The sequence below is a fragment of the Doryrhamphus excisus genome, linkage group LG5 (genome assembly GCF_037039965.1).
Source record: "Doryrhamphus excisus strain RoL-2023G ecotype Guam linkage group LG5, RoL_Dexc_Guam_v1.1, whole genome shotgun sequence".
NCBI classification, from domain to species: domain Eukaryota; kingdom Metazoa; phylum Chordata; class Actinopteri; order Syngnathiformes; family Syngnathidae; genus Doryrhamphus; species Doryrhamphus excisus.
The window spans coordinates 9,206,701-9,230,108 of NC_136361.1; the positions used below are offsets into that span (position 1 = coordinate 9,206,701).

At 38.6% G+C, this 23,408-nt stretch overlaps 1 protein-coding gene across 1 annotated transcript in view; it reads left to right on the top strand.

Moving 5' to 3' along the window:
- Positions 1–2,133: 2,133 nt before the first annotated feature.
- The window catches only part of lmna (lamin A), a 31,997-nt gene continuing 10,722 nt past the window's right edge, over positions 2,134–23,408 (top strand). The window contains exons 1-2 of the mRNA XM_058053627.2: positions 2,134–2,365; positions 4,875–5,255. Of these exons, the coding sequence (XP_057909610.2) occupies positions 4,921–5,255 (335 nt within the window). The 5' untranslated portion in view covers positions 2,134–2,365; positions 4,875–4,920. The remainder of the gene's footprint in view (positions 2,366–4,874; positions 5,256–23,408) is intronic.

Consider the following 23,408-nt stretch of genomic DNA (forward strand, 5'->3'; position numbering starts at 1 on the left):
TTTTGGAATGTGGGAGGAAACCGGAGTACCCGGAGAACATGAAAATTCCACACAGAGATCCATGGAAATCCAAATCCATGGAAAAAATACAAAGAACGAAGGAGGAGGAGGAACTGACGACTGCTTTCCACCAGACCTAAAACCAGGACGCCGTCTCGGTCCATATTTAACCACACACACACACACACACACAGAGCATGTCCGTCTTGTCTGCATCAGAAGACTTCATTGGACTTGTGACTCCATCAACTCCACCCAGAGAGAACAAATATAAGACCAGAATCATCTCCTTGTTCCTAGTCAGGCATTGAGACTTTGACAAAGATGTCACAGGGGAATTATGGGACCACTACTACCTGGCCTATGACAGATTCCTTCCTTTTTTTGCCTCTTTGGATACAGTGGATCACCTAAACCTCCCTGGTGAGGACATGCATGTGATATATTATATATGATATATGATATTATATTGTGATATATTATTAGGACTATGGTGTAGAGAGAGAAGAAAATGATTGTGATTTGTTGTTTTAAATAGAAAAGTAGGCTGCACGAGTGGTTAGCACACAGACCACACAGCTAGGAGACCTGAGTTCGATTCCAACCTCTGCCAACTGTGTGTGGGGTTTGCATGTTCTCCCCGTGCATGCGTGGGTTTTCTCCGGGTACTCCGGTTTCCTCCCACATTCCAAAAACATGCTAGGTTAATTGGCCACTCCAAATTGTCCATAGGTATGAATGTGAGTGTGAATGGTTGTTTGTCTATATGTGCCCTGTGATTGGCTGGCCACCAGTCCAGGGTGGACCCCGCCTCTCGCCCGAAGACAGCTGGGATAGGCTCCAGCATCCCCTGCGACCCTCGTGAGGATAAACGGTAGAAAATGAATGAATGAAATAGAAAAGTAGCATCAGGAAGATGGATGGAAAGCTGAATAAGCTCAATTAACAAAACAGGCAAGTTGCTACTATGTAAGTTCACCAAGCTCCCGATCTCATTCCAAATCACTCAATCTATTGAATCTTCACAATAAGTAAGATACGGTAGAACCAGAGAGCAATAAAGAGTGTGGAGCTCAGCAAGTCATTGAACATTTGTCTAAAGATGATACGACTTTGGAAATAGCTTTATGCTAGCATGTCTTCCAAAGCATTTTCACTACTATTTCATGTCCAACTTAATGGCGGTATATTGACTCTGGAACAGATCATTCCAAACATTCATTCATTTTCTACCGCTTATCCTCACGAGGGTCACGGGGGTGCTGGAGCCTATCCCAGCTGTGTTCGGGCGAGAGGCGGGGTACACCCTGGACTGGTGGCCAGCCAATCCCAGGGCACATATAGATAAACAACCATTCACACTCACATTCATACCTATGGACAATTTGGAGTGGCCAATTAACCTAGCATGTTTTTGGAATGTGGGAGGAAACCGGAGTACCCGGAGAAAAGCCACGCATGCACGGGGAGAACATGCAAACTCCACACAGAGATGGCCGAGGGTGGAATTGAACCCTGGTCTTCTAGCTGTGAGGTTTATGTGCTAACCACTCGACCGCTGTGCCGCCCCCGTCAAGCACATACGTATGTGTAAAATTTGAACAAGACTGGTTGGAAAACATGGCCGTCATCAAGCAAAAAGGTCAGGGGCGGGACTCGGCAGCTAAGCAAGTCATTGAACATTTGTTTAAAGATGATACAACTTTGGAATTAGCTTTATGCTAGCATGTCTTCCAAAGCATTTTCACTACAACACATAGGTGGCGCCGTAAGTGTGATTGAGGACACCCCATGTCCAAATTAATGGCGGTATATTGACTCTGGAACAGATCATTCCAAACATCATTGTCATTAAACTCAATGAGGATTTTATTTGTTTGTTTTTTTTTTGCTCATTCACACACTTTTAATAGGGGGCGTGGTCAAAATGGTGTCGTCATGTCTGCTGAGGTCAATGTGTCTGTGAGGGAGTCAGAGGATCAAGTAGAGCAGAGATAAAGCTCAACAGCTGCTACACGCACACACACACACACACACACACACTCGAGCCCCGCCCTCCCCTCGGTAGCGATCCGGCCCCGCCTTTCCCTCCGTAGTGATCCGGCCCCGCCCTCCCCGTCTCGGCTAGCAGGAGTTCCATGTTCGCAGTTGGCATCCAGACAGCCATTGAACACACACACAGTCAGGGAGTGAGCTAGACTACATCCTCCAGCACCTCTTCTTCTTCTTCTTCTTCATCTTCACCCTCCTGTGGACGTGCACGCTCAGCGAGCGCACACACACACACACACACACACACACACACTACCAGAAAGCGTCCATTTGCAGCAGGCTGCTCCTGAGATCTTCCCAGCAGGAAAAGGAGGTAAGATCCACGTTTTGTTCAAGAGAGCAACTCCCCTCCTCTCGCCAAACTTGTTCCGGCAGTCCACGGAGAGCTTCCCATGCGGCAGGGAGGGGCCGGGAAGAACTTTTCAGGATCTCGTCTTTTCCAAGCCGCGCAACCTGTTCCAAGCGGCGCGGCCGTGTGAGGAGACACTTTGACACTTTGACGTGTTGGGAGTTGGCGTGGGGTGCACTCATGACTTTGCTGCTGCTGCTGCTGTGCGTGGGGGGCGTGTGCGCGCACGTGAGTGCGACCCGGCCCACCCACACCAGCGGGAGGATCGATGGCAGAGCATTGGCGTGCGTGGGCTCCCTCTTCAGCTCGTTGGAGTGGGCTTTCCCGCCATTGAGTGTCACGATAATGGTGATGATTGTTCGTTTGCCCGGGTCCCTGAAGGCACCATTTCCCTTTAGTCGCACTTAATCATGTTAAATAATGTCTAATGGCTTTTCTTTCTATTGTTGCTGTTTGATGAAGCATGGATCCTCGTTTTTTCTTTTTTTCCCCCCATCTTCGACAAAATTTGGAGATACAGGAAATCCTCTTTCATCACGGATTGATGACAGATTTTTGCAAAATACGATTCCTTATTAATAAATGTAGTATTTTCATAGTTTGAGCATAGAAAACCACCTAAGTACAGTGTTTAATATTATTAGAGCCCACCAAACCTGATATAACACCCCTATAGTCACCTTTACACCCGTATTGACAAGATAGTAGACATAAGAGAAAACAAGACAAAACTAAGACTCGTGTTGCTGTGAATGTGTTCTGGTCTTAGGGGAACTTACTGGAGGGTGGGGGGCGCTTAGTTGATACCAGGTGGGTGCTGATTGGGTGAGCATGTATGCTACGGCTAGAAACTGCTGCATGGTTACCTGTGGACGCTGCAGTATTTTGCAGCGCCTGCTTTCAGTCTCCTCTTGGGTAAAACGTCTCTTTGCATTGGTAGTAAACTTGGGTCCAGCATAGCTTTACTCCATCTATTATATTTGCGGAGCTGGTTTGTAATTAAATGAATGTTGATTCATCATGTGGTTCAAATGGACAGGGTTCTAATATTGACCCCTGTGGCACACCATCAGGTAATAATAGTACCTTTAAGTACCTTTTACCCTGTTAATATGAACTTATTTTTACACTTGTAGGATAACAATGTTAAACATGAGGACACCCCATGGTAGAGTCAATGCACACAAATGGTGAATAGAAGTCACAACATGGACCCCTACTTGAAGTTTCTCACAGTGCTACAAAACACCTGCTGTAACTAAAGGGTGTTTTGCCCGATCTGGGTGGTGCATTCGATGCAGCTTTTTTTTTTTTTTTTGCAGTTTCCAACAATACTATTTGCTTTACTGGTAGAAGGCGGTGGAAAAATTGGGGGCAGTGCGCCGACGTGCCCCACCAGGTGTAATGGTTTTCCCTATTAGATACAGTTTTTATATTATATACTTAATATACTTCATATTTAACTCACTCGCTACCAAAGATGTCTTTGATATGTTTTTGCACAAAGGGAGAGGCACAAAGGGGTAATGATGCAACTCTACAATAGAAGAGGTTGGTTGCACTTTTAAGGCAAAAATATTGAAGTTTCCCATTGGAATACTTTCTCTGCAGCAACCAGGAAGTGGAAAGACTTGGAGCTTGGTTACACATTACATACATTACATATACATTTGAATGTATAGAATCAAACTTTTTTTCCTGATGAAAGAGGAGAGCCTAATCTTTCTTTTGTAATATAGCATATTCGTATAGTCCGACAACAAAATAGTCTTCATCATCCAAAATGGCCGGTACCGAGAGGGGCGGCTTTGGATTGAATGAGTGAATACAGAGCAGTGATTTTATTGGACGTGTAATGTGTATTGCTCGACTTGCACGATTGTCCTGCTGTTTTTGGAGGAGTTTAACCTTGGGTCCTTGGACAGATGATTGTGCCTAGCAGGAAATGGCCACTCAAAGGCGCCTGAGTGAAAAGGGCCTGTGTTTATTTTTTGTTGGTGGCCAGCCAATCACAGGGCACATATAGACAAACAACCATTCACACTCACATTCATACCTATGGACAATTTGGAGTGGCCAATTAACCTAGCATGTTTTTGGAATGTGGGAGGAAACCGGAGTACCCGGAGCTAACCACTAGACCACCGTGCCACCCCTTATTAGTTCTTATTATTAGTATTTGGGAAAAAGTCGGAACGCCGGTCACATGGTCACAGCAAACCGCCGGTGTTGCTAGTTGAACTCGTTTGGATGTTTAGAATCGAATGGATCAGGACGACTCCTGCAAATGCTGGAGGTTCATCAAGATGAGTGAAAATAACGGCAGAGCAAATTAGGCAGGAAATACGTGTGGCCTTCCCTTGTGGAATAACGATGGTCGTAAAAATAAGAAAAACAAGCAAACGATTGTTTCAAGCCCGGTGGAAAGTTTTAAAGAGTAATAAAAAAAACTGGTATTGTTTTCTTCCCACAGCCACTGACTCACCCCATCTGCACCCCTCGCTGAGCCGCCCATCGCCATGGAAACGCCGAGCCAGAAACGCAGCAGCCGCGGCGCCGCCTCCCCGGCCCGCATCACCCGTCTGCAGGAGAAGGAGGACCTGTGCAACCTCAACGACCGGCTGGCCGTCTACATTGACAAGGTGCGCTCGCTGGAGACCGAGAACGCCGGCCTGCGCCTCCGCATCTCTGAGTCCGAGTCGTCCGTCACCCGCGACCTCAGCGGCATCAAGGCGGCCTACGAGAATGAATTGGCCGACGCCCGCAAGACCCTGGACCAGGTGGCCCGGGAGCGGGCGCGCCTGCAGCTGGAGCTGGGCAAGGTCAAGGAGGAGTACAAGGAGCTCAAAGCCAGGTAGGAGCATCCCATATTTCAAAAAATATAAAAATGATGTCATGTGACAAATGCTGGTATTGCTAAGCAGCATTAAACATCACAGATTGTTGTACCGTCACACTGGGATGTCCCACTCTGATAAGACCTTTCTAGGCCTACCAAGGCCTGTGATGGTACACTGCAGTCTGATTCCCAGTGTTTCTCTCTTATGCTGAGTACTACTACTACTACTACTACTACTACAAACACAAACAAATGACTTGTTTGATGACAGGTTATTCCACTCCAGTTCTTCAGTGGGCTCTAATGCCAGAATGAAATTCTGGCAAATGAAATAAGTCCCCCCAGTTTTTCTGGTTTTTGCGTAATCCTGCTTTAATCACCATGAAATCATAATGTTTCCGCCTAATTTTATGCTGAGCAGAGGTAATTATTCCATGCATTTAGCAGTTTATTGACAGCTGGATGCTCGCCAGCAGGCATGTCAGATGTTGTCATCGTCGTCAATGGTGAGAAACTTTCTGTCAGGTTCTTGATGTGCTTCAGGTGCGGCGGGTGGCATCCCAGGAATGTATTTGGTGTCCTGGAAGTGTTCAGGAGGGCTGGGAGGAGGTGGCGGCGGGGGGGGGCTTCCAAATAGGAAACCGTTGCTAAACATAGTACACTGGACTCTCACAACTTGAACAGAATGTGCTACCTGAGTTTTGTTTATTTTAGCTTTTGCCATAAGCCGAATGGTTAGCATGTAGGCTACACAGTCAGGAGATCAGTAAGATGTGGGTTCGATTCTCCGCTTGGGCATCTAAGTGTGGCGTTTGCATGTTTTCCCCGTGCATTTGTGGGTTTTCTCCGGGTACTCCGGTTTCCTCCCCCATTCCAAAAACATGCTAGGTTAATTAGCCACTCTTTGTCTTTGTCTATATGTGCCCATAAATGCGAGCTTTGTTTGGGACAAACGGACTAGTTTAAGTGCAATATTGTACAAAAAGCAAAACAAAATATGGCCAGAAAAATGGAGGCTTGACTGAACTCTATTGTTTTTGGAAAGCGTGTTTATAGGCACAGCAAGAAGCAAAACAGATTTATATATATATATATATATATATATATATAATGTGAAATTAATATGAAATTATTATTATACGTGATTTGTAAGTTATTATAATATTTTGAAAAAAGTTTTTCGTTTATATATTTTTTTTTCATTTTTATATTTTTAAAATGAATCAAATGAAAAATACATTTCTATGATGATAAATATGATTTTGAAGATTTGGCTTTACTAAAAGGTAGCTTTGCAAAACAGATTTTATATATATATATAAAAGTTACAAAACAGATGTTATAATCATTTTATATTTAATAAATACATATATTTAATATATATTTAATATATATATATATATATATATATAAAATTATATAATATAAAAATTATATATTTTTTATTATAATATTTCTAAGTTATTTAATATATATATTTTATTTAATATATATATAATATTAAATATAAAATGATTATAATGTGTGATTTGTAAGTTATTATAATATTTTATTAAATGCATCACCAGCCTTTGTGCCGATACTTCCCCTTGCAATTGTTATTCGTAATTTTCATTTTTGACATCTTAACAACACCTGGATGGTGCTGCTGTGTCGAGGCGCCACCCACCCGTCCACTTCTCCCCCTCCAAACCCGTCGATTTCGATTTGACAACATTTCATTATGAGGTTAGATTCAGTTCCAAATGCTTACGCTACATATGTTGTATGCTACAAAAAACGTCCTATTTTTTTACAAAAATAAAAACGTTAATGACAAATGGTTCCTCTAGAAAGAATAATGGCGGTGTCCAGGTCGCTATGTATTTGAGGGTTTTCCCAGAAGTTCTTTCTAAATGTGGTATGAGTGATAGAATCCATGTTATCAGTCAATTGGCTCCAGTCAAGGCTGGGATCGCCCCATTCAGGCCGGTCCGCCCTTCAACTGCTTTGTGTTTGGTTGCCGTGGTGACCAGGAAGGCCTTGGCAGCGCCTTGTGACTCGGTGATGACTCAGAGGTCTTTTTTTTTTTTTCTCCTCCTCCCTCGTGGCGTCTGGAATTGGACATGGTGGTTCTCTCACTGTTAGAAGTCGCAGTCCACACAGAAGACTCTCATTGGCCGAGCTCGGACTTAGTGGAAACCGTGTCATTCCTTCCATAAATAACTGAATGTACAAGTTAATGACTGCATGGAACACATTCCTCACCCTTCCTCACCCTTCCTCACCCTTCCTCACCCTTCCTCACCCTTCCTCACCCTTCCTCAGCCTCCAGCCTCCCCACAACGAAAAATGCAGAAGCTCGCACTGCTGCTGGCCAACGGTTGCTCCTGGAACTTTGTTTAATATGTAAATAATGCAGAGCAGTGCAATTTCAGAAGAACTTCCATTCATGATGATGACTCAGACTTAATCACAGGCTGGTAAATGTTTACAGGAAGTCCAACATAACAGTCGGAGGAGAAGCCGACGTACAAAGTAGTTCAACTTGAACTTTTACAAAGATATTTGAAGGCTGCAGAACCAATCGCCTTACACTTCTACACTTTCCTCTGACAGCCATTGACATTTCACTCTTCACTCTTGTTGAAACACTCCAAAAAGTTCTAACCATCATGTCAATGATCAACGTACAAGGTTGGACACAAGGAATTATTAAGTGAGCTTCACTCCTCTGACCGTGCCTCTTTGTCGGCCTTACGCCGTTCCGCTGTACTGTAGCCTTTTTGCATCCTTGTTAGATTGTACTACTCCTGATGCAGTCTTTCTAACCGGATTCATTTACAGTACTTTGTTAACCTTTTTGTGCTATGGTTAACATCCTCCTCTGCCGTTTGGACTCTGAATGTTTTATCGCCATTGTGGGTTTGCAGACATTACAGACAGACAAAAGAGAGAAGCGAGAGACAGTCAACTTCTTACAATGCAATTCTTCTTGAAGGGCCAGGCTCATAACAACGTCCATACACTAAAAAAACGTGAATTAGCAAGAGAACACTGTATATTACTTTTATACGCCGCAAGAATTTTTAAAAATCCATTCAAGACACCCAAAAATATGCACAAAAATCCATTTTACAGAGAGGAATGAGTCTACATGCAATTTGAAATCATTCTGAATAAGCAATGGATGGACGTTATTGTTGACTTGGCAAGATGGTGTTTTTTCACCTCCTTGACCAACTTCTTCATGGCAGATCATTTTTTGCAGTCACACATAAATGCGAGGTGTCGGGTGCTTTGTTTGGGACAAACGGACTAGTTTAAGTGCAATATTGTACAAAAAGCAAAACAAAATATGGCCAGAAAAATGGAGGCTTGACTGTACTCTGTTGTTTTTGGAAAGCGTGTTTATAGGCACAGCAAGAAGCAAAACAGATTATATATATATGTGTATATATATATATATATGTATATATGTATATATATATATATGTATATATATATATATAAAATATAATTATTATAATTTGATTTGTAAGTTCTAATATTTAGAAAAAAGTTTTTAGTTTATATATTTTCTTTGTATATTTTTTAAATGAATCAAATGAAAAATACACTTGTATTTCTATGATATAAATATGATTTTGAAGATTTGGCTTTACTGAAAGGTAACTGTGCAAAACAGGTTTTATATATTTTTATATATATATAACTTACAAATCACATATTATAATAATTTTATATTTAATATATATATATTTAATATATATAAAATATGAAATTATTATAATATTTAAGTTATTCAATATATATATATTAATATATGTTTTTATTTAATATATGTATTTAATATATATATATTAAATATAAAAGTATTATAATATGTGGTTTGTAAGTTATTATAATATTTTGAAAAAAGTTTTTAGTTGATATTATTTGCTTTCTATATTTTTAAAATGAATCAAATGAAAAATACACTTGTATTTCTATGATGATAAATATGATTTTGAAGATTTGGCTTTACTGAAAGGTAACTTTGCAAAACAGATTTTATATATATAATTATTATAATATGTGATTTGTAAGTTTTATATATATAGAACTTACAAATCACATATTATTATAATAATTTTATACTTAATATATATATATTTAATATATAAAATTATTATAATATTTAAGTTATTTAATATGTATATATCTGAATACATATATTAAATATAAAATTATTATAATGTGTGATTTGTAAGTTATAATATTTAGAAAAAAGTTTTTAGTGTATATATTTTCTTTGTATATTTTTAAAATGAATCAAATGAAAAAAACACTTGTATTTCTATGATGATAAATATGATGTTGAAGATTTGGCTTTACTGAAAGGTACATCAGTTAATACAGATGTTGTGATATTATCTTTTGTTTTTGTTATCACAGTTATGGTGATGTTTGACAAAAGCATCTTTCGGAGATCGATATCATCGTTGGTTCCAAATGCAGCCATGCATTAAACGTGGATCAGATCTTGTCATGTTGTAACATAGAAGCTGTGCTCCCCGCTGGTGATGGCGTGTAGTGAAAAGCAAAGATCTCATCGCCGTGATGGATGGTGTCAGTGTGGCGTGTGACAAAGGTGGATTTACCTGGGCCGGGTTTGCCGCGCCTCTTGGCGCCGTGAGGTTTAGGGTGTGGCCGCTGGCAGCACTGCTTGGCAGGAACGTGCTTGAGTGATGGATGAAGTTCTCCCTTCGTTGTGGTGCACCTTGTCTGTCACTCTTTGTGCACTCCTCTGGGAAGACGTTCTCCAACACATGTCCAGGGCAGACATTGCAGCTTTTCTCCTCAACCGGTTTCTCCAGCAGGTGCTTTCATTGATGAGCTCCTTCCCTCAAATTGAAGGAGGTGTTAATCATTAAACTTACCTGCTTTAGTGACCGGCTGGAAAGAAAACCTTGGACCTCCATGGCACCACTTTGACACCCTCGAGCTTCAAGATCAGGTCAGAGCTCACTGACGTTGAACCTGTTCTGGCCTTTATGGAACTTGCTTTATGCAGTTGGAACAGAAAAGGTTCCCACAAAGTACAGCACAGTGGAACCCGCTATGTCCACCGACCCATCAAGTCCTGTTATTACTTAAGTAAAGTAAATAAGTAATAAGTAAATACTCATGCATGACTCACACTCAAATGGACGCTAACTGAATTCCAAAAGCATATCAATGATAAATGAAAAGGATAAATTGAAGGTTGCTTTTATCTTCACCGAAGATGTGATTCTTGATGTTAGTGTTCCAAAAGACACGATGTGGCAGCCAGACACCTCACGGAAACCACCTTCCTGTTTTGCCATGAGTTACTTCTTGAATTTGGTAGTTTGGTTTTGGTTTCTAACCTGAATAACCCAAAATGGAGTGTGCAAACATTTTGATGACAAAGTTGAAAAACGCAATTTTTAATTTTGAATTTTTTATTTTTTATTTTTTATTTTTTATTTTTTATTTTTTATTTTTTATTTTTTATTTTTTATTTTTTATTTTTTATTTTTTATTTTTTATTTTTTATTTTTTATTTTTTATTTTTTATTTTTTATTTTTTATTTTTTATTTTTTTGTGTCCTGTCCAGCCATTGGGGCAGATAGTATTGTTGATCTAAATGCCCTTACATGCTAAACAGATATGGTGTTATTTGATGTTTTTGTTATGGGAATGTGGAGTGGCCAGACCGGCGCAAGAAGGGACACAGAAAAGAAGAAGAAAAACTGTAGGGGGGGCAGTAGAGAGAGAGAGAGAGAGACAAAAACAGCAGCAACAACAATTCCCATAACAACAAGAGTGACAGTCATGTTTGTCATCAGTTAAATGTCAATGATGGCTAAGGGTCACCATGGAGATGATACCACTGAAATGAAACAGCCAAAAACGAATGGAAGTGAAGAATGACTAAACAGGAAGGTGGTGTCTGTGTGCTGTCTTGCTGCCACATCGAGTTCGAAATGAGATAGGAATGAAAAATATCATCTGAAAACACAAAGTCTAAATAAAAGTCTAAATTAAAAAATATTCACAAATGTCAGAACACCTTTCTTCCGGTCTATTCTCCTCACATTTCTGTCTCCATGTTGGTGACATCAACATGAACAGGCTTCGCTGTGATGCACAAACTTTTTCTACATTTTGAATTCAAATAAAATGTCACCCTGGGCACGGAATTAGTTCCACTGTTTTCTGTTGCTATGCAGCTACAAACAATAGCTGCTCTCATCACATTGGATAAATGAGAGGCTCTGACGCCAACAGACCACAATCGAGCAGCGCTGCTTTTATATACGCAATATATATATATGTGTGTGTGTGTGTGTGTGTGTGTGTGACAATTTCTAGAAGTTTCCACTGAGCTTTGTAGCCAGCTCAGCCCTCCATGAGTCGTAAATCATTTTAAGAAGGTGGTTGAATCCCCCCAGCGGGACGGTGCTAAACTACGTTGCGTTCCTTTTGGCTTCTTATGTAACTCTGAATTCCCCCTCTCAAACTCTTTCAGGGTTTCAGGAGTTGGAGTTTGACTTACACATTGTGTTTGTGCATGAATTATTATATACTGAATACTTTTGTCCAAATTGCTACTGTTGTGTTCAATAATCCAATCCATAAATAGTCATTTACCACCATAGACGGACCTAAAAAGCTCATGAATAACCATGAAAACACGATGAAACATTTCCTCAGTCAGGAGGAGCATCTAAAAAATGCTGCTTTTTCAAAACAAATATGAATAGAAAATAATATTTTGGCACCACCCTCGGCCATCTGTGTGGAGTTTGTCTATATGTGACCTGTGATTGGCTGGCGACCAGTCCAGGGTGGACTAGGATAGGCTCCAGCACTGCCGAAGCACTCGTGAAGATAAGCGGTAGAAAATGAATTCATGAATATTTTGGCAATTTTTCTCTATCTTTGTGTGTGCGTCAGGGAAAGAAGACTATTGAAAGAAGAGTATTAATTTTTGAAAATATATTTTGAAAAATTACATTTTATTTTAATACAATGTGGAAGATCACTTTTGTCAAATGTATCTGATTAAACTAAAATAAATATGATAGTGGGAATAAATTATTGATAAATTGTAAACAATGTTAACAATGACTTTTATATTTCTGTGTTAGAGTAGTGCATTTATGGTGTTGGATTTTGAAATGTCGTTGGGTTTTTTGCCACAAGATCTAGCAAGATTAAAATATGATTCAGGAAAAAAATGCATGGTAGGATAATAAATGAAAGAATGAATCACACAGTAAAAGAAAATGATATATTGCCATGTGCGTGTCTGTTTACAGGGTTCAGGTTTCAGAAAACGTAATCATCCCAAAGGGGCAATCCATTGGCATCTTACCATCCACACATTCATCCATCCATAAGGATAATTCATAATGCCGCCTACAGAGAACATACTAACTCCTTATTTGTAAAATGACAAATACTTCAACTTGCTGATATAGTTCATCTTCAAATGTATCCAATACTTCTCTACAAGAGAGGAGAAATATAATCTCAGGGAAGAAGTACATTTGAAACACTTCTATGCTAGGACTACGTTATGCTAGCCATAGCATTTCAGTATGTGGAATCAAACTATGGAATGGATTGAGTAAGGAAATCAAAAAATGCACAACGATGAGCCAATTCAAGAAACAATACAAGCAGTTGATGTTTGCTAAATACAAGGATGAAGAGTCTTGAACCAGTCATGATGTGCTATATATATCACTATATTGACACTTACTATGGTACCCATTATGGCATTGGATGCTCATATCACCGAGTACTTCGGTACGGGACAAAAAATTACAAAATTAATTAAAAAAAAAAAAACAACAACAAAAAAACCCAAAATCTTAAACTGTATTATGGAAAGCAGGAAGTGAACAAATGTAATATTGACAGTTACTATGGTACACATTATGTCATTGTATGGTCATATCACCTCGTACGGTACAAGGTGCATTATTAAAAAAAACAAACAAAAAAACCCCTTAAACTGTATTATGAAAAGCAGGAAGTGAACAAATGTAACAGTTAGTGATTGTAAAAGTACCAGATGGAGGGGTAGGATTTAATAAGCTTTGCTTCTTCCTACTCCTTTTGGACATGTGGAACTGGGAACTGATTATGGGATGCACTCAATTGGAATCTGATGCATGTTCAAATGAAATAAAACCATTACCATTACCATTACCATTACCATAACCCCAACAGATGGCTAACATCAGCCATTGCCATAAGATCATTGAGCTCTGCTGTGTGCGGCGTCACTGTACATTGGTGTGCTTGTTCTGTACAACAACAGCATGGTATATTTTTTGAGATCTTTTCATTGTACTTTTCTTCCAAGTGAAGTTAAAATCTTGTCTGGTCTGGTCTCGTTGACTTGTGGAGTGTCTGGTGACACCCCTAGGTTATATTGACATTGTGATGTGTTTTTGTTATCACTGTATTATGGACCAAACTTGTGATATATACAGTAAAGTCTCGTTATATCGATATTGTCGGCAGTCGGAAAAAATATCGATATAACCGGACTGTCGATATATCCGATCCTGCGCCGAACTGCATTAAAAGTGGGCAATAATGCAGCTTAAATCAATCTTTGCTTAAGGATTTCAATACCAAAAAAGAACACGGCGAACGGCTGCTTCCAGTCAACTTTATTTTTCACACTTCCACCACCAGAGCGCAGCACACACACCGATTCCCGCACTTCCTGGTTCACAGGTCATGCTCAACCCGCCCCACATAGCTGGCCAAACACATGCCTGCAACAGAAGAACCGACTGCGTTCGTGGTTTCTCTCGTGTGTATAGAATCTATACACACGAGAGAAACCACGAACGCAGTGTGTATAGAATCTATACACACGAGAGAAACCACGAACGCCAGCACGTACATATGAAAAACAGTGATTATTGCAAGCGATAAAAAGATATCTGAATACAACACAATTAAATACATGTATTTGTACGCTTGTGTCTTCGTTGGAATAGGTGTGTATGCTATGTCAGTTGGTTCTTCTGTTGCAGGCATGTGTTTGGCCAGCTATGTGGGGCGGGTTGAGCATGACCTGTGAACCAGGAAGTGCGGGAATCGGTGTGTGTGCTGCGCTCTGGTGGTGGAAGTGTGAAAAATAAAGTTGACTGGAAGCAGCCGTTCGCCGTGTTCTTTTTTGGTATTGAAATCCTTAAGCAAAGATTGATTTAAGCTGCTTTTGTATCGATATAAGCAGACCAAATTGGCTGGCGGGAGATGAAAAGGGCATCGTAGTAACCGGATTATCATAATAACCGGGTATCGTACTAACGGAACTAATTATATCATAAAAGACTAGAAATTTGCCGGGAAATGAAAATAGTATCGTAATAAGCAGTACTTTGATATAACCGATATTGATATAACAAGACTTTACTGCATATATATTTATCTAGACTTATTTAGATTTTGACCCAAAACAACCTGAAGGATGTTTGTGATTTTGTGGTGTGAGAGAATACTGTTGTAAAAGTGAACCAATTTCCACGTTGGTGCTCCTGGCCAGGTGGGCGTGTAAAGCCTGGTAAAATATCAGTGTTGGCAAACCTGCGTGACGAGATGTCCTCTGAAAGTCTGGCAGCCTGATGAGGGAGCTCGCTGTCGCCGTCGCCGTCGCTGCAGATCCTCACAATATTCCTCGCTGCTTTTGTTTAGCAAACACAAACAGCACTCTGTTTCCTTCCCGGAATGATGAGTGTGTGTGAGGCTATTTGATCGTCACACTCAGGATCATTTTACCGACATACACCTTGTATTCATATTCATAAGAGGGATTTGTAGGCTCATTTTTAGTGAGTTGTTACGCTTACTTCATAGACCATAAGGATGTTTTTTTTTATGTGTTCATTCTTCTTGTATTTATGTACCCTTCATTATTTGGAATTTTTTATCATTATTATTATCATGCAATGATCAGATCTGTAAATCTTCCCTAAATTATGATATACAGTATTAAAATATATTTCTTACATGTTATTTTAATTTTTAAAACTGTGCAGAAAAGCACAGGACCATATTTGGTATCATAATGGGAACATAATGTATATAGAAATATTATTATTAATAATAATAATACTATAATTACTAATAACATCACTAATATAAATATATAATACAAAAATAACTAGAATAATAAAATAAAAAATATAAAATTATTTCATGATTACGCTTACTTCATAGACCACAAGGATGATTTTACTCTGAGGTGTTTTTTTATGTATTCATTCTTCTTGTATTTACATACCCTTCATTATTTGGAATTTTGTATTATTATTATTATTATTATTATCATGCAATGATCTTCTTGCAATGTCAGATCTGTAAATCTTCCCTAAATTATGATATACAGTATTAAAATATATTTCTTACATGTTATTTTAATTTTTAAAACTGTGCAGAAAAGCACAGGACCATATTTGGTATCATAATGGGAACATAATGTATATAGAAATATTATTATTAATAATAATAATACTATAATTACTAATAACATCACTAATATAAATATATAATACAAAAATAACTAGAATAATAAAATAAAAAATATAAAATTATTTCATGATTACGCTTACTTCATAGACCACAAGGATGATTTTACTCTGAGGTGTTTTTTTATGTATTCATTCTTCTTGTATTTACATACCCTTCATTATTTGGAATTTTGTATTATTATTATTATCATGCAATGATCTTCTTGCAATGTCAGATCTGTAAATTTTCCCTAAATTATGATATACAGTATTAAAATATATTTCTTACATGTTATATTAATTTTTAAAACTGTGCAGAAAAGCACAGGACCATATTTGGTATCATAATGGTAACATAATGTATATAGAAATATTATTATTATTATTAATAATACTATAATTACTAATAATGGCATCATTAATATAAATATATAATACAAAAATAACTAGAATAATAAAATAAAAAATAATTTCATGATTACGCTTACTTCATAGACCACAAGGATGATTTTACTCTGAGGTGTTTTTTAATGTATTCATTCTTCTTGTATTTACATACCCTTCATTATTTGGAATTTTGTATTATTATTATTATTATTATTATTATTATTATTATTATTATTATTATTATTATTATTATTATTATTATTATTATTATCATGCAATGATCTTCTTGCAATGTCAGATCTGTAAATCTTCCCTAAATTATGATATACAGTATTATTAAAATATATTTCTTACAAGTTATTCTAATTTTTAAAAATGTGCAGAAAAGTACAGGACCATATTTGGTATCATAATGGTAACATAATGTATATAGAATTATTATTATTTATTATTATAACAGCACTAATATAAATACATAATACAAAAATAACTAGAATAATAAAATAAAATAAAAAATAATTTCATGATATTGTATCAATAATTATTTTCCAATAATTTAAATTCTATTGTGTATTAAAATTAGGATGATACATATAAGTGTTGTATAAGCTGTGTTGTCATGTCAAATATCATTTAAAATTATTATATTTCTATTTTATGACTATTATTATTACAGTAGTTGTAGTAGTTGATGTCATCAAATCAATAGGGTTCTTGCTTCCATGAAACAATAAGAGAAAAAATAGTGAGCAATAAGTACACTCATACTTTCTAGTGACACTATTGCTATTTATTGAAACTTTGACCTCAGGTCATTCAACCATCCTGCATCCCATATTCAATATGAATAGTATTTTTGGAGATGACAGTAATAATATGGTGGAAAAAAGGCCAATCAGCTAATGATTTGCTTTGGTGACTCATCAGCCAACCACGCTGGCTTTGTGTCGCGCACATGCACGTGCACACGCTCGGCCCATTGACTTCAGACACCTAGTGAGTTTCTCTTGGTGATGGCTGGAGGCTCCGCCCCTCTGCTACCACGACCCCGCCCCCTCCCCTGAAGCATCAGGCTCTTCCAAGCGGAAACACTGACAACTTTTCTTCTCCATCTGCCTCGTCGTGAGCGCGTCTGATAAGGACAGTCGTCCCGATTGTGCTGCACATTCAGGAAGTGGTCATGTGCTGCATGCCGGCCGTCTTTGTCCTCCCGCTAAGAGTCAAAGTCTTCTACTCCTGAAGCGCTGCACGCGTGAAAACGAAGAAAATGTCGCTGTTGACCTGGACTGCTGTTAACCGATGCGGTCGGGGACTGATGGACACATGTGCAAAATGGCCGCCATCAAGCACAACTGTCTGTGAGGTGACATATAATTGGCCATAAGTCATTGTGTGTTTGTCATATATATACATATATATACACACGCATATGTATACGCATATATATACATATATACACACACACACATATGTATACACATATATATAAAAACACATATATATGTATATATATACATATATGTGTGTTTTTATATATATACACACACACGCGTATATATATATATACATACACACACATATATGTACATAATATACATATATACACACATATATACATATATATACATATATACACACGCGTATATATGTACATAATATACTACATATATACACACATATATACATATATATACACACACACATATATATATATATACTACATACACACACGCGTGTATATATATATATATATATATATACACACACACACACATATTGGTGTTGGTATGCCAGCATGTCTTCCAAAGCCTTCTGCTAATGTAACGTGAATGTACCTTTTTGTGTGATATCATGGAGCCAGGAAATGAGGAGTTACCCCTCTCTAAGGACGCTGCTTCTACGTGAGCTTTCTCCTGCATGTGACATTTTCCACATCAGGAAAACCCGAAACGTCAAACTTGATGGAAATAGCAATGCTGGGCTGTGATTGGTCAAGAGAGTGTATAAACAATTTAGAAAAGCCTTTGTTTTGTCCTGTTTGGATGGTGACTCATTGGAAAATCCCACCCACTCATGTACACACATGCTCCCCACATGTGTGTGTCTGTGTGTGTGTGTGTGTGTGTTGAATAGCTGCTAACAAAGCCCAGTTCCTTGTTGGTGCGAGCAGCCCCGCAGGGCAGCTGCTGGGGACTAAAGGGTGCTAACAAGACCCGGTCTGTGGTCCCAGCTGTCTAGGCATGTGCTGGGGCTTGGTGATTCGTAGCAAATGTTCCAATCCCGTCACCAAATGGCGAGATGAGTGAGTGAATGAGCAAGGCACCGCTCAGTTCAATAACTTACTATTGTACCACTCTGATAGAGGCTGGCCGCTTTTCATTCATTTGGAATAAATACGCCCATTTATGCCATGTGGGACCCCCCCCCCCCATTTCATTCTAGTGTTAATCAGCGACATGAATAAAAGGATACATGGATATGATATACATTGAAAAGGATTCAACCTCCATTGTGAATTTAGAGTCAAATAATTCCAACACTTTGATCCATGCATCCATCTTCTATGCCGCTTCGCCTCACTAGGGTCACAGGGCTATGCTGGAGCCTATCCCAGCTGGCTTCAGGCAAATTTCAATAAGTTTGCATTTTTATTTATTGCAAACTGCTACATGTTTCTAAAGTTAAATATAATTGTATTGTATGGTGTGTGTACTATATGAAGAGCTTGCAACCAAAAGGCGCTAAATCCAATTTTCACTAAGTTGCATGTTTTTCATGAGTTTAATAGACCTCTGTCATGTGTATCCAAATCACATATTTTGGTCTTGAAATCATTTTTAAAAATATGAAAAAAAGTGATATGAAATTTATGCTTTCAACCAAAAGGCGCTATTTCCATTTCAGATTTCAACCAAAAGGAGCTAAATCCCTTTCTTTATTCTTTATTCTGATTGGCCCAAGTTTCCCATCTATTGATAATCTGACCAATCAGAGAGAAGAATACATTTGGCACTGCACATACAGAAAGCCAGTATCAGTGCGCATCCTGTTTTGTTTGTGTACATTAAGTACACGTATGATGGTTACTGTATGTTATGCAATTCAGGAGAACACAAATTGTGTTTTTACAGTATTCTGTAACATGGAAGTTTTTTTTACGCCATAAAAGGCATGTCTCTACCTTGATACCTCCAACTTTCATGAGAAACATTATTTTACTTGTACTAAAAAACATACAATGTAAAGAGTTTGTAATGAGAGGATTTTTGTCACTGTCACCTTCATGGTGCAGTCAAATATAAGCACTGCTTTTAATAACATTTTTATTGTAGGTTGAGAATGGCTTCTGTGTTGTAATTATTTTATTAGCATAGCACATTAATGCACCTTACATTCTTTTACAACAATGCCATTGAAGAAGTTAAAGGTGACTTCAAATTTATTTCAGCCAAAAGGCGCTAAATCCGAAAAAAAAATTAATAAAAAAAATATATATAAAATACATGGTGTGTGCAGGATTTTTATAGCATGCATTTTTATGACCTATATTGATAGCTCTTTCATTTGCAATATAGACTTGATGACCAAATAGATTGATATGTGCATAATTAAAAATCATTGATTTTCTCGAAATCAGTCAAAATGGATTTAGCGCCTTTTGGTTGCAAGCTCTTCATATATATGTATATGTATATACATGTATATTGGTACATATGTAATATATTCATTATTTATTTCCCAGCCATCTCTGTGTGGAGTTTGCATGTTCTCCCCGTGCATGCGTGGATTTTCTCCGGGTACTCCGGTTTCCTCCCACATTCCAAAAACATGCTAGGTTAATTAGCCACTCCAAATTGTCCATAGGTATGAATGTGAGTGTGAATGGTTGTTTGTCTATATGTGCCCTGGGATTGGCTGGCCACCAGTCCAGGGTGGACCCCGCCTCTTGCCCCAAGACAGCTGGGATAGGCTCCAGCATGTCTGTGACTCTCATGATGGATTGCTCCGGAGTATAGGTTGTAGGACCAGTCAAACCATGAAAAAAAGTGTGACTTACAGTCCAGAAAATATGGTATTGAAATACGGTTTATGCAGTATAATTCTGTATTTTGTAGCTAATATCTGTACTCCATATTCTACATGAGACAATTGAACATAAATAATATACAAAGTAAAGTAGATGTTGAAGAACAATGTAAGAATACTTGCTGTATGCCAGCCATTTTTTTATTGGACCATGGCACATAAAAATACAATTAAACAAGAAAAAAAACACAACAAACAGGAACAATGGAAAAAAACAGCAGTGAGTATTAAGCTGAAATATTAGGAGAATCAGTCATAACATGACAAGAAAAAAGTTGTCATTTAATGAGCATGAAGCCATAATATTATGAGGGAAAAACACAATTATTAAAATAAAAAATAATTAATGACATTGAAATGTTAAAGAAAGAAAATATTTTCTAAAGTTGTCATCGTATGAGAAACAAAACAAAATAATTGTATTTACCAACCCAATTGTAATAAATTTAGGTTTATTGTCTTTTGCTGTATTTTTTAAAAATTTGTGTTTTGTTGATATTTTTAGAGCGTGCCGAGGTCCAATAAAAAAATTAAACAAAAAAAACAACAAATTTGGAGCGCTGGTTTAAACGTTTCCATCTTTCCGCTGTGGCGGTAGGTCGATGGTTGAAGGTCAAAGAGCGTTAGCAGCATTTCCAGTTGTGCTGACATCTCACTTGGTGTGGAAATCATTTCATCTGAGACGTTCCTGGTCTTCCTCGCAGGCCCGTCGTCTTGGCAACGGCATAGCAAACCTTGAAAGGGCGTCTTTTTTTTTTTTTTTTTGTGAGCTTCATTTGTGGTTGGCTTGGTGGACAAAGATAGTTGTGAGTCATCGCTGAGGCCGGGAGGCGAGCCAACACATTCCTCCTCCTTCTCCTCCTCCTCCTCCCTCTCCTTCTCCTTCTCCTCGCATTTCTTTATTCTTTCCCCTCTTTCTTTTTCACTCTCCCACCACAATGCACCCCCTCACCCTCTCCATCTAACTGTCTCATAGCTGCCAGGAACACAGTATTTGGTTACCAGAATATTAGGAACAGCTGGCAGTATAGTACAATTGTACAGCAAAGCAAAAATAAACATATTGGTAAAGTCATGCCTTTCCGATGATAAAGCCTCTCATTATTCCTGCAGATGTATGGTTCTTAGGAAGAACTGCTGAGTGATACACACACGCACACACGCACACACACACACACATGCATTGAGCTGACATGAGTGGTGCAGGATGTAAACATGGAGTTCCAGGTTATTTATGCACAGGCCCTCTCATTACACAAATCAGACTAGATGATATAAACAGGCTGTCTTGCCTGCGGGAACACACACACACACACACACACACACACTTCATGATGTAAATAGTCCGTGACACCACAGGACACACACGTACACACAGTGTATGTAGGAAATATGCATATGCATGTGATTATGAAACTGATGTTACATCAGTCAAAGAGGTTACAGGAAATTATGGAAATCGAAATGATCTGTTCCGGGGACAAACTGTGGCCTTTAGTAACTGTACCGTGAGTGTAGGGTTGGGTTAAACGATTATTTCTGTAATCGATTAATTTAGAAAATAGTTTTTTGATGCATCGATTAATCCCTGAAAGAGCCTGATTAGTTCCTGAAAACATAAACCACAAACACATGCACAGGTTAATAAATATATATATTTCTAAATGATCTGCCCATATCAGTGAAGTATAATAACATGAATAATACTAATAACAATAGTAGTAATAGATATAAAACTAACTGTAGCGTGTATTTGAGGAGTGTGTTTTTGTGTGGGCTCATGCTCTGTGTGTGCGAGGCTGGAGCCCAAGTTACGTGGTGCGCTTTGGATGAATGACGGGGTTAATCATTGCAAACAAGGAAATCAAAAAAGGCGTCTTCTCCTCACAAGCAGCCTCCCGGGTGCTTCCTCCGTAGGTGCTGGTGCATCGCAGTCGTGCATCTCTATTTTGCATAGGTGACAAACCACTGCATGATTACCTTTTGGCGGGAAGTATTCCCATACTTTGGATACTCTGTTGCGTGATCTTTTTTTCTGGCCGGAGTCACTGAAACATGTTGCTGCGGCCGCCGTCATGTTTTGATTCTGAGTAGTGGTGTGGCATTTGTGAACGAATGGGTCAAAATAACTAATTCTTTTTTGCGAACGATTGAACCGCCCATAAGATACCCGTTCAGTCCGCCGGCTGGTTTGTTCATGACCGACACAGCCGAGTCGGAACGAACGTGAACATGAGTGAATGGACTGACTCGACATGACTGACCGGGTCTATGCACAGAGGGAGATCACAGCCTAACGACCAATTGACCAAAATGAACGACTCTTTTTACTGAATGAAGCGTAATGATCCTGGTTTTGCCCACCACTAATTCTGAGTGAAGGCGCATCGACATGCAGTTCTCAACGTTTTTTTTGTGTCGATGTCATCGATGACGTCGACACGTCGTCCGAGCCCTAAGTGAGTGTTTTATGTGACATTATCAAGTGTAAAAAGAAGTTCCATTTCCTGTTCTATGGCTGTCGTAGTCTTCTTTCTTTAGTGTGGCGGCATGTACAAAAGGAGTAGGAAGAAGCAAAGCTTATTAAATCCTACCCCTCCATCTGGTACTTTTAGAATTACTAACTGTTACATTTGTTCACTTCCTGCTGTCCATAATAGTTTTTTTTTTTTTTTAAATAATGTACCTCATACCGAAGTACGAGCCTTCAGATAAATATGTCGGAGTGTTTTGCTAATATTCCACCAACAAATACACAATCAAGTGCAGGTTGTAAACACGTTAGTGTGTGTGCGTACTCATCTCCCAACCCGTATAATATTATAATATTAACGACAGCCATTGCTGTGCTGATGTTCCAGCAGCAGCAGCCTAGCGCTGGACTTTACTGCCGGTGCCAGGTGTCATTTTACCCAGTCTTGTGCCTTGCAGGCACCTTGATGCTGATTGCTGCTTGACACAAGAATTTTGTGTGCTAAAAAAATGGATGTTTTTGGGGCTCGTAATTTTAAGTATAGCTACTTTGAACAGTTTGACTTCTTGGTGCGACTTATTAGCTCCTGCTGAGCAAAAACCTTTAACAACCAACGACATGCCGGAGCGGCATGCACGGATACTGGTACACTTTATGTGTTTGTTGCTCTGGAAATTATTACGTATTTAAAGATA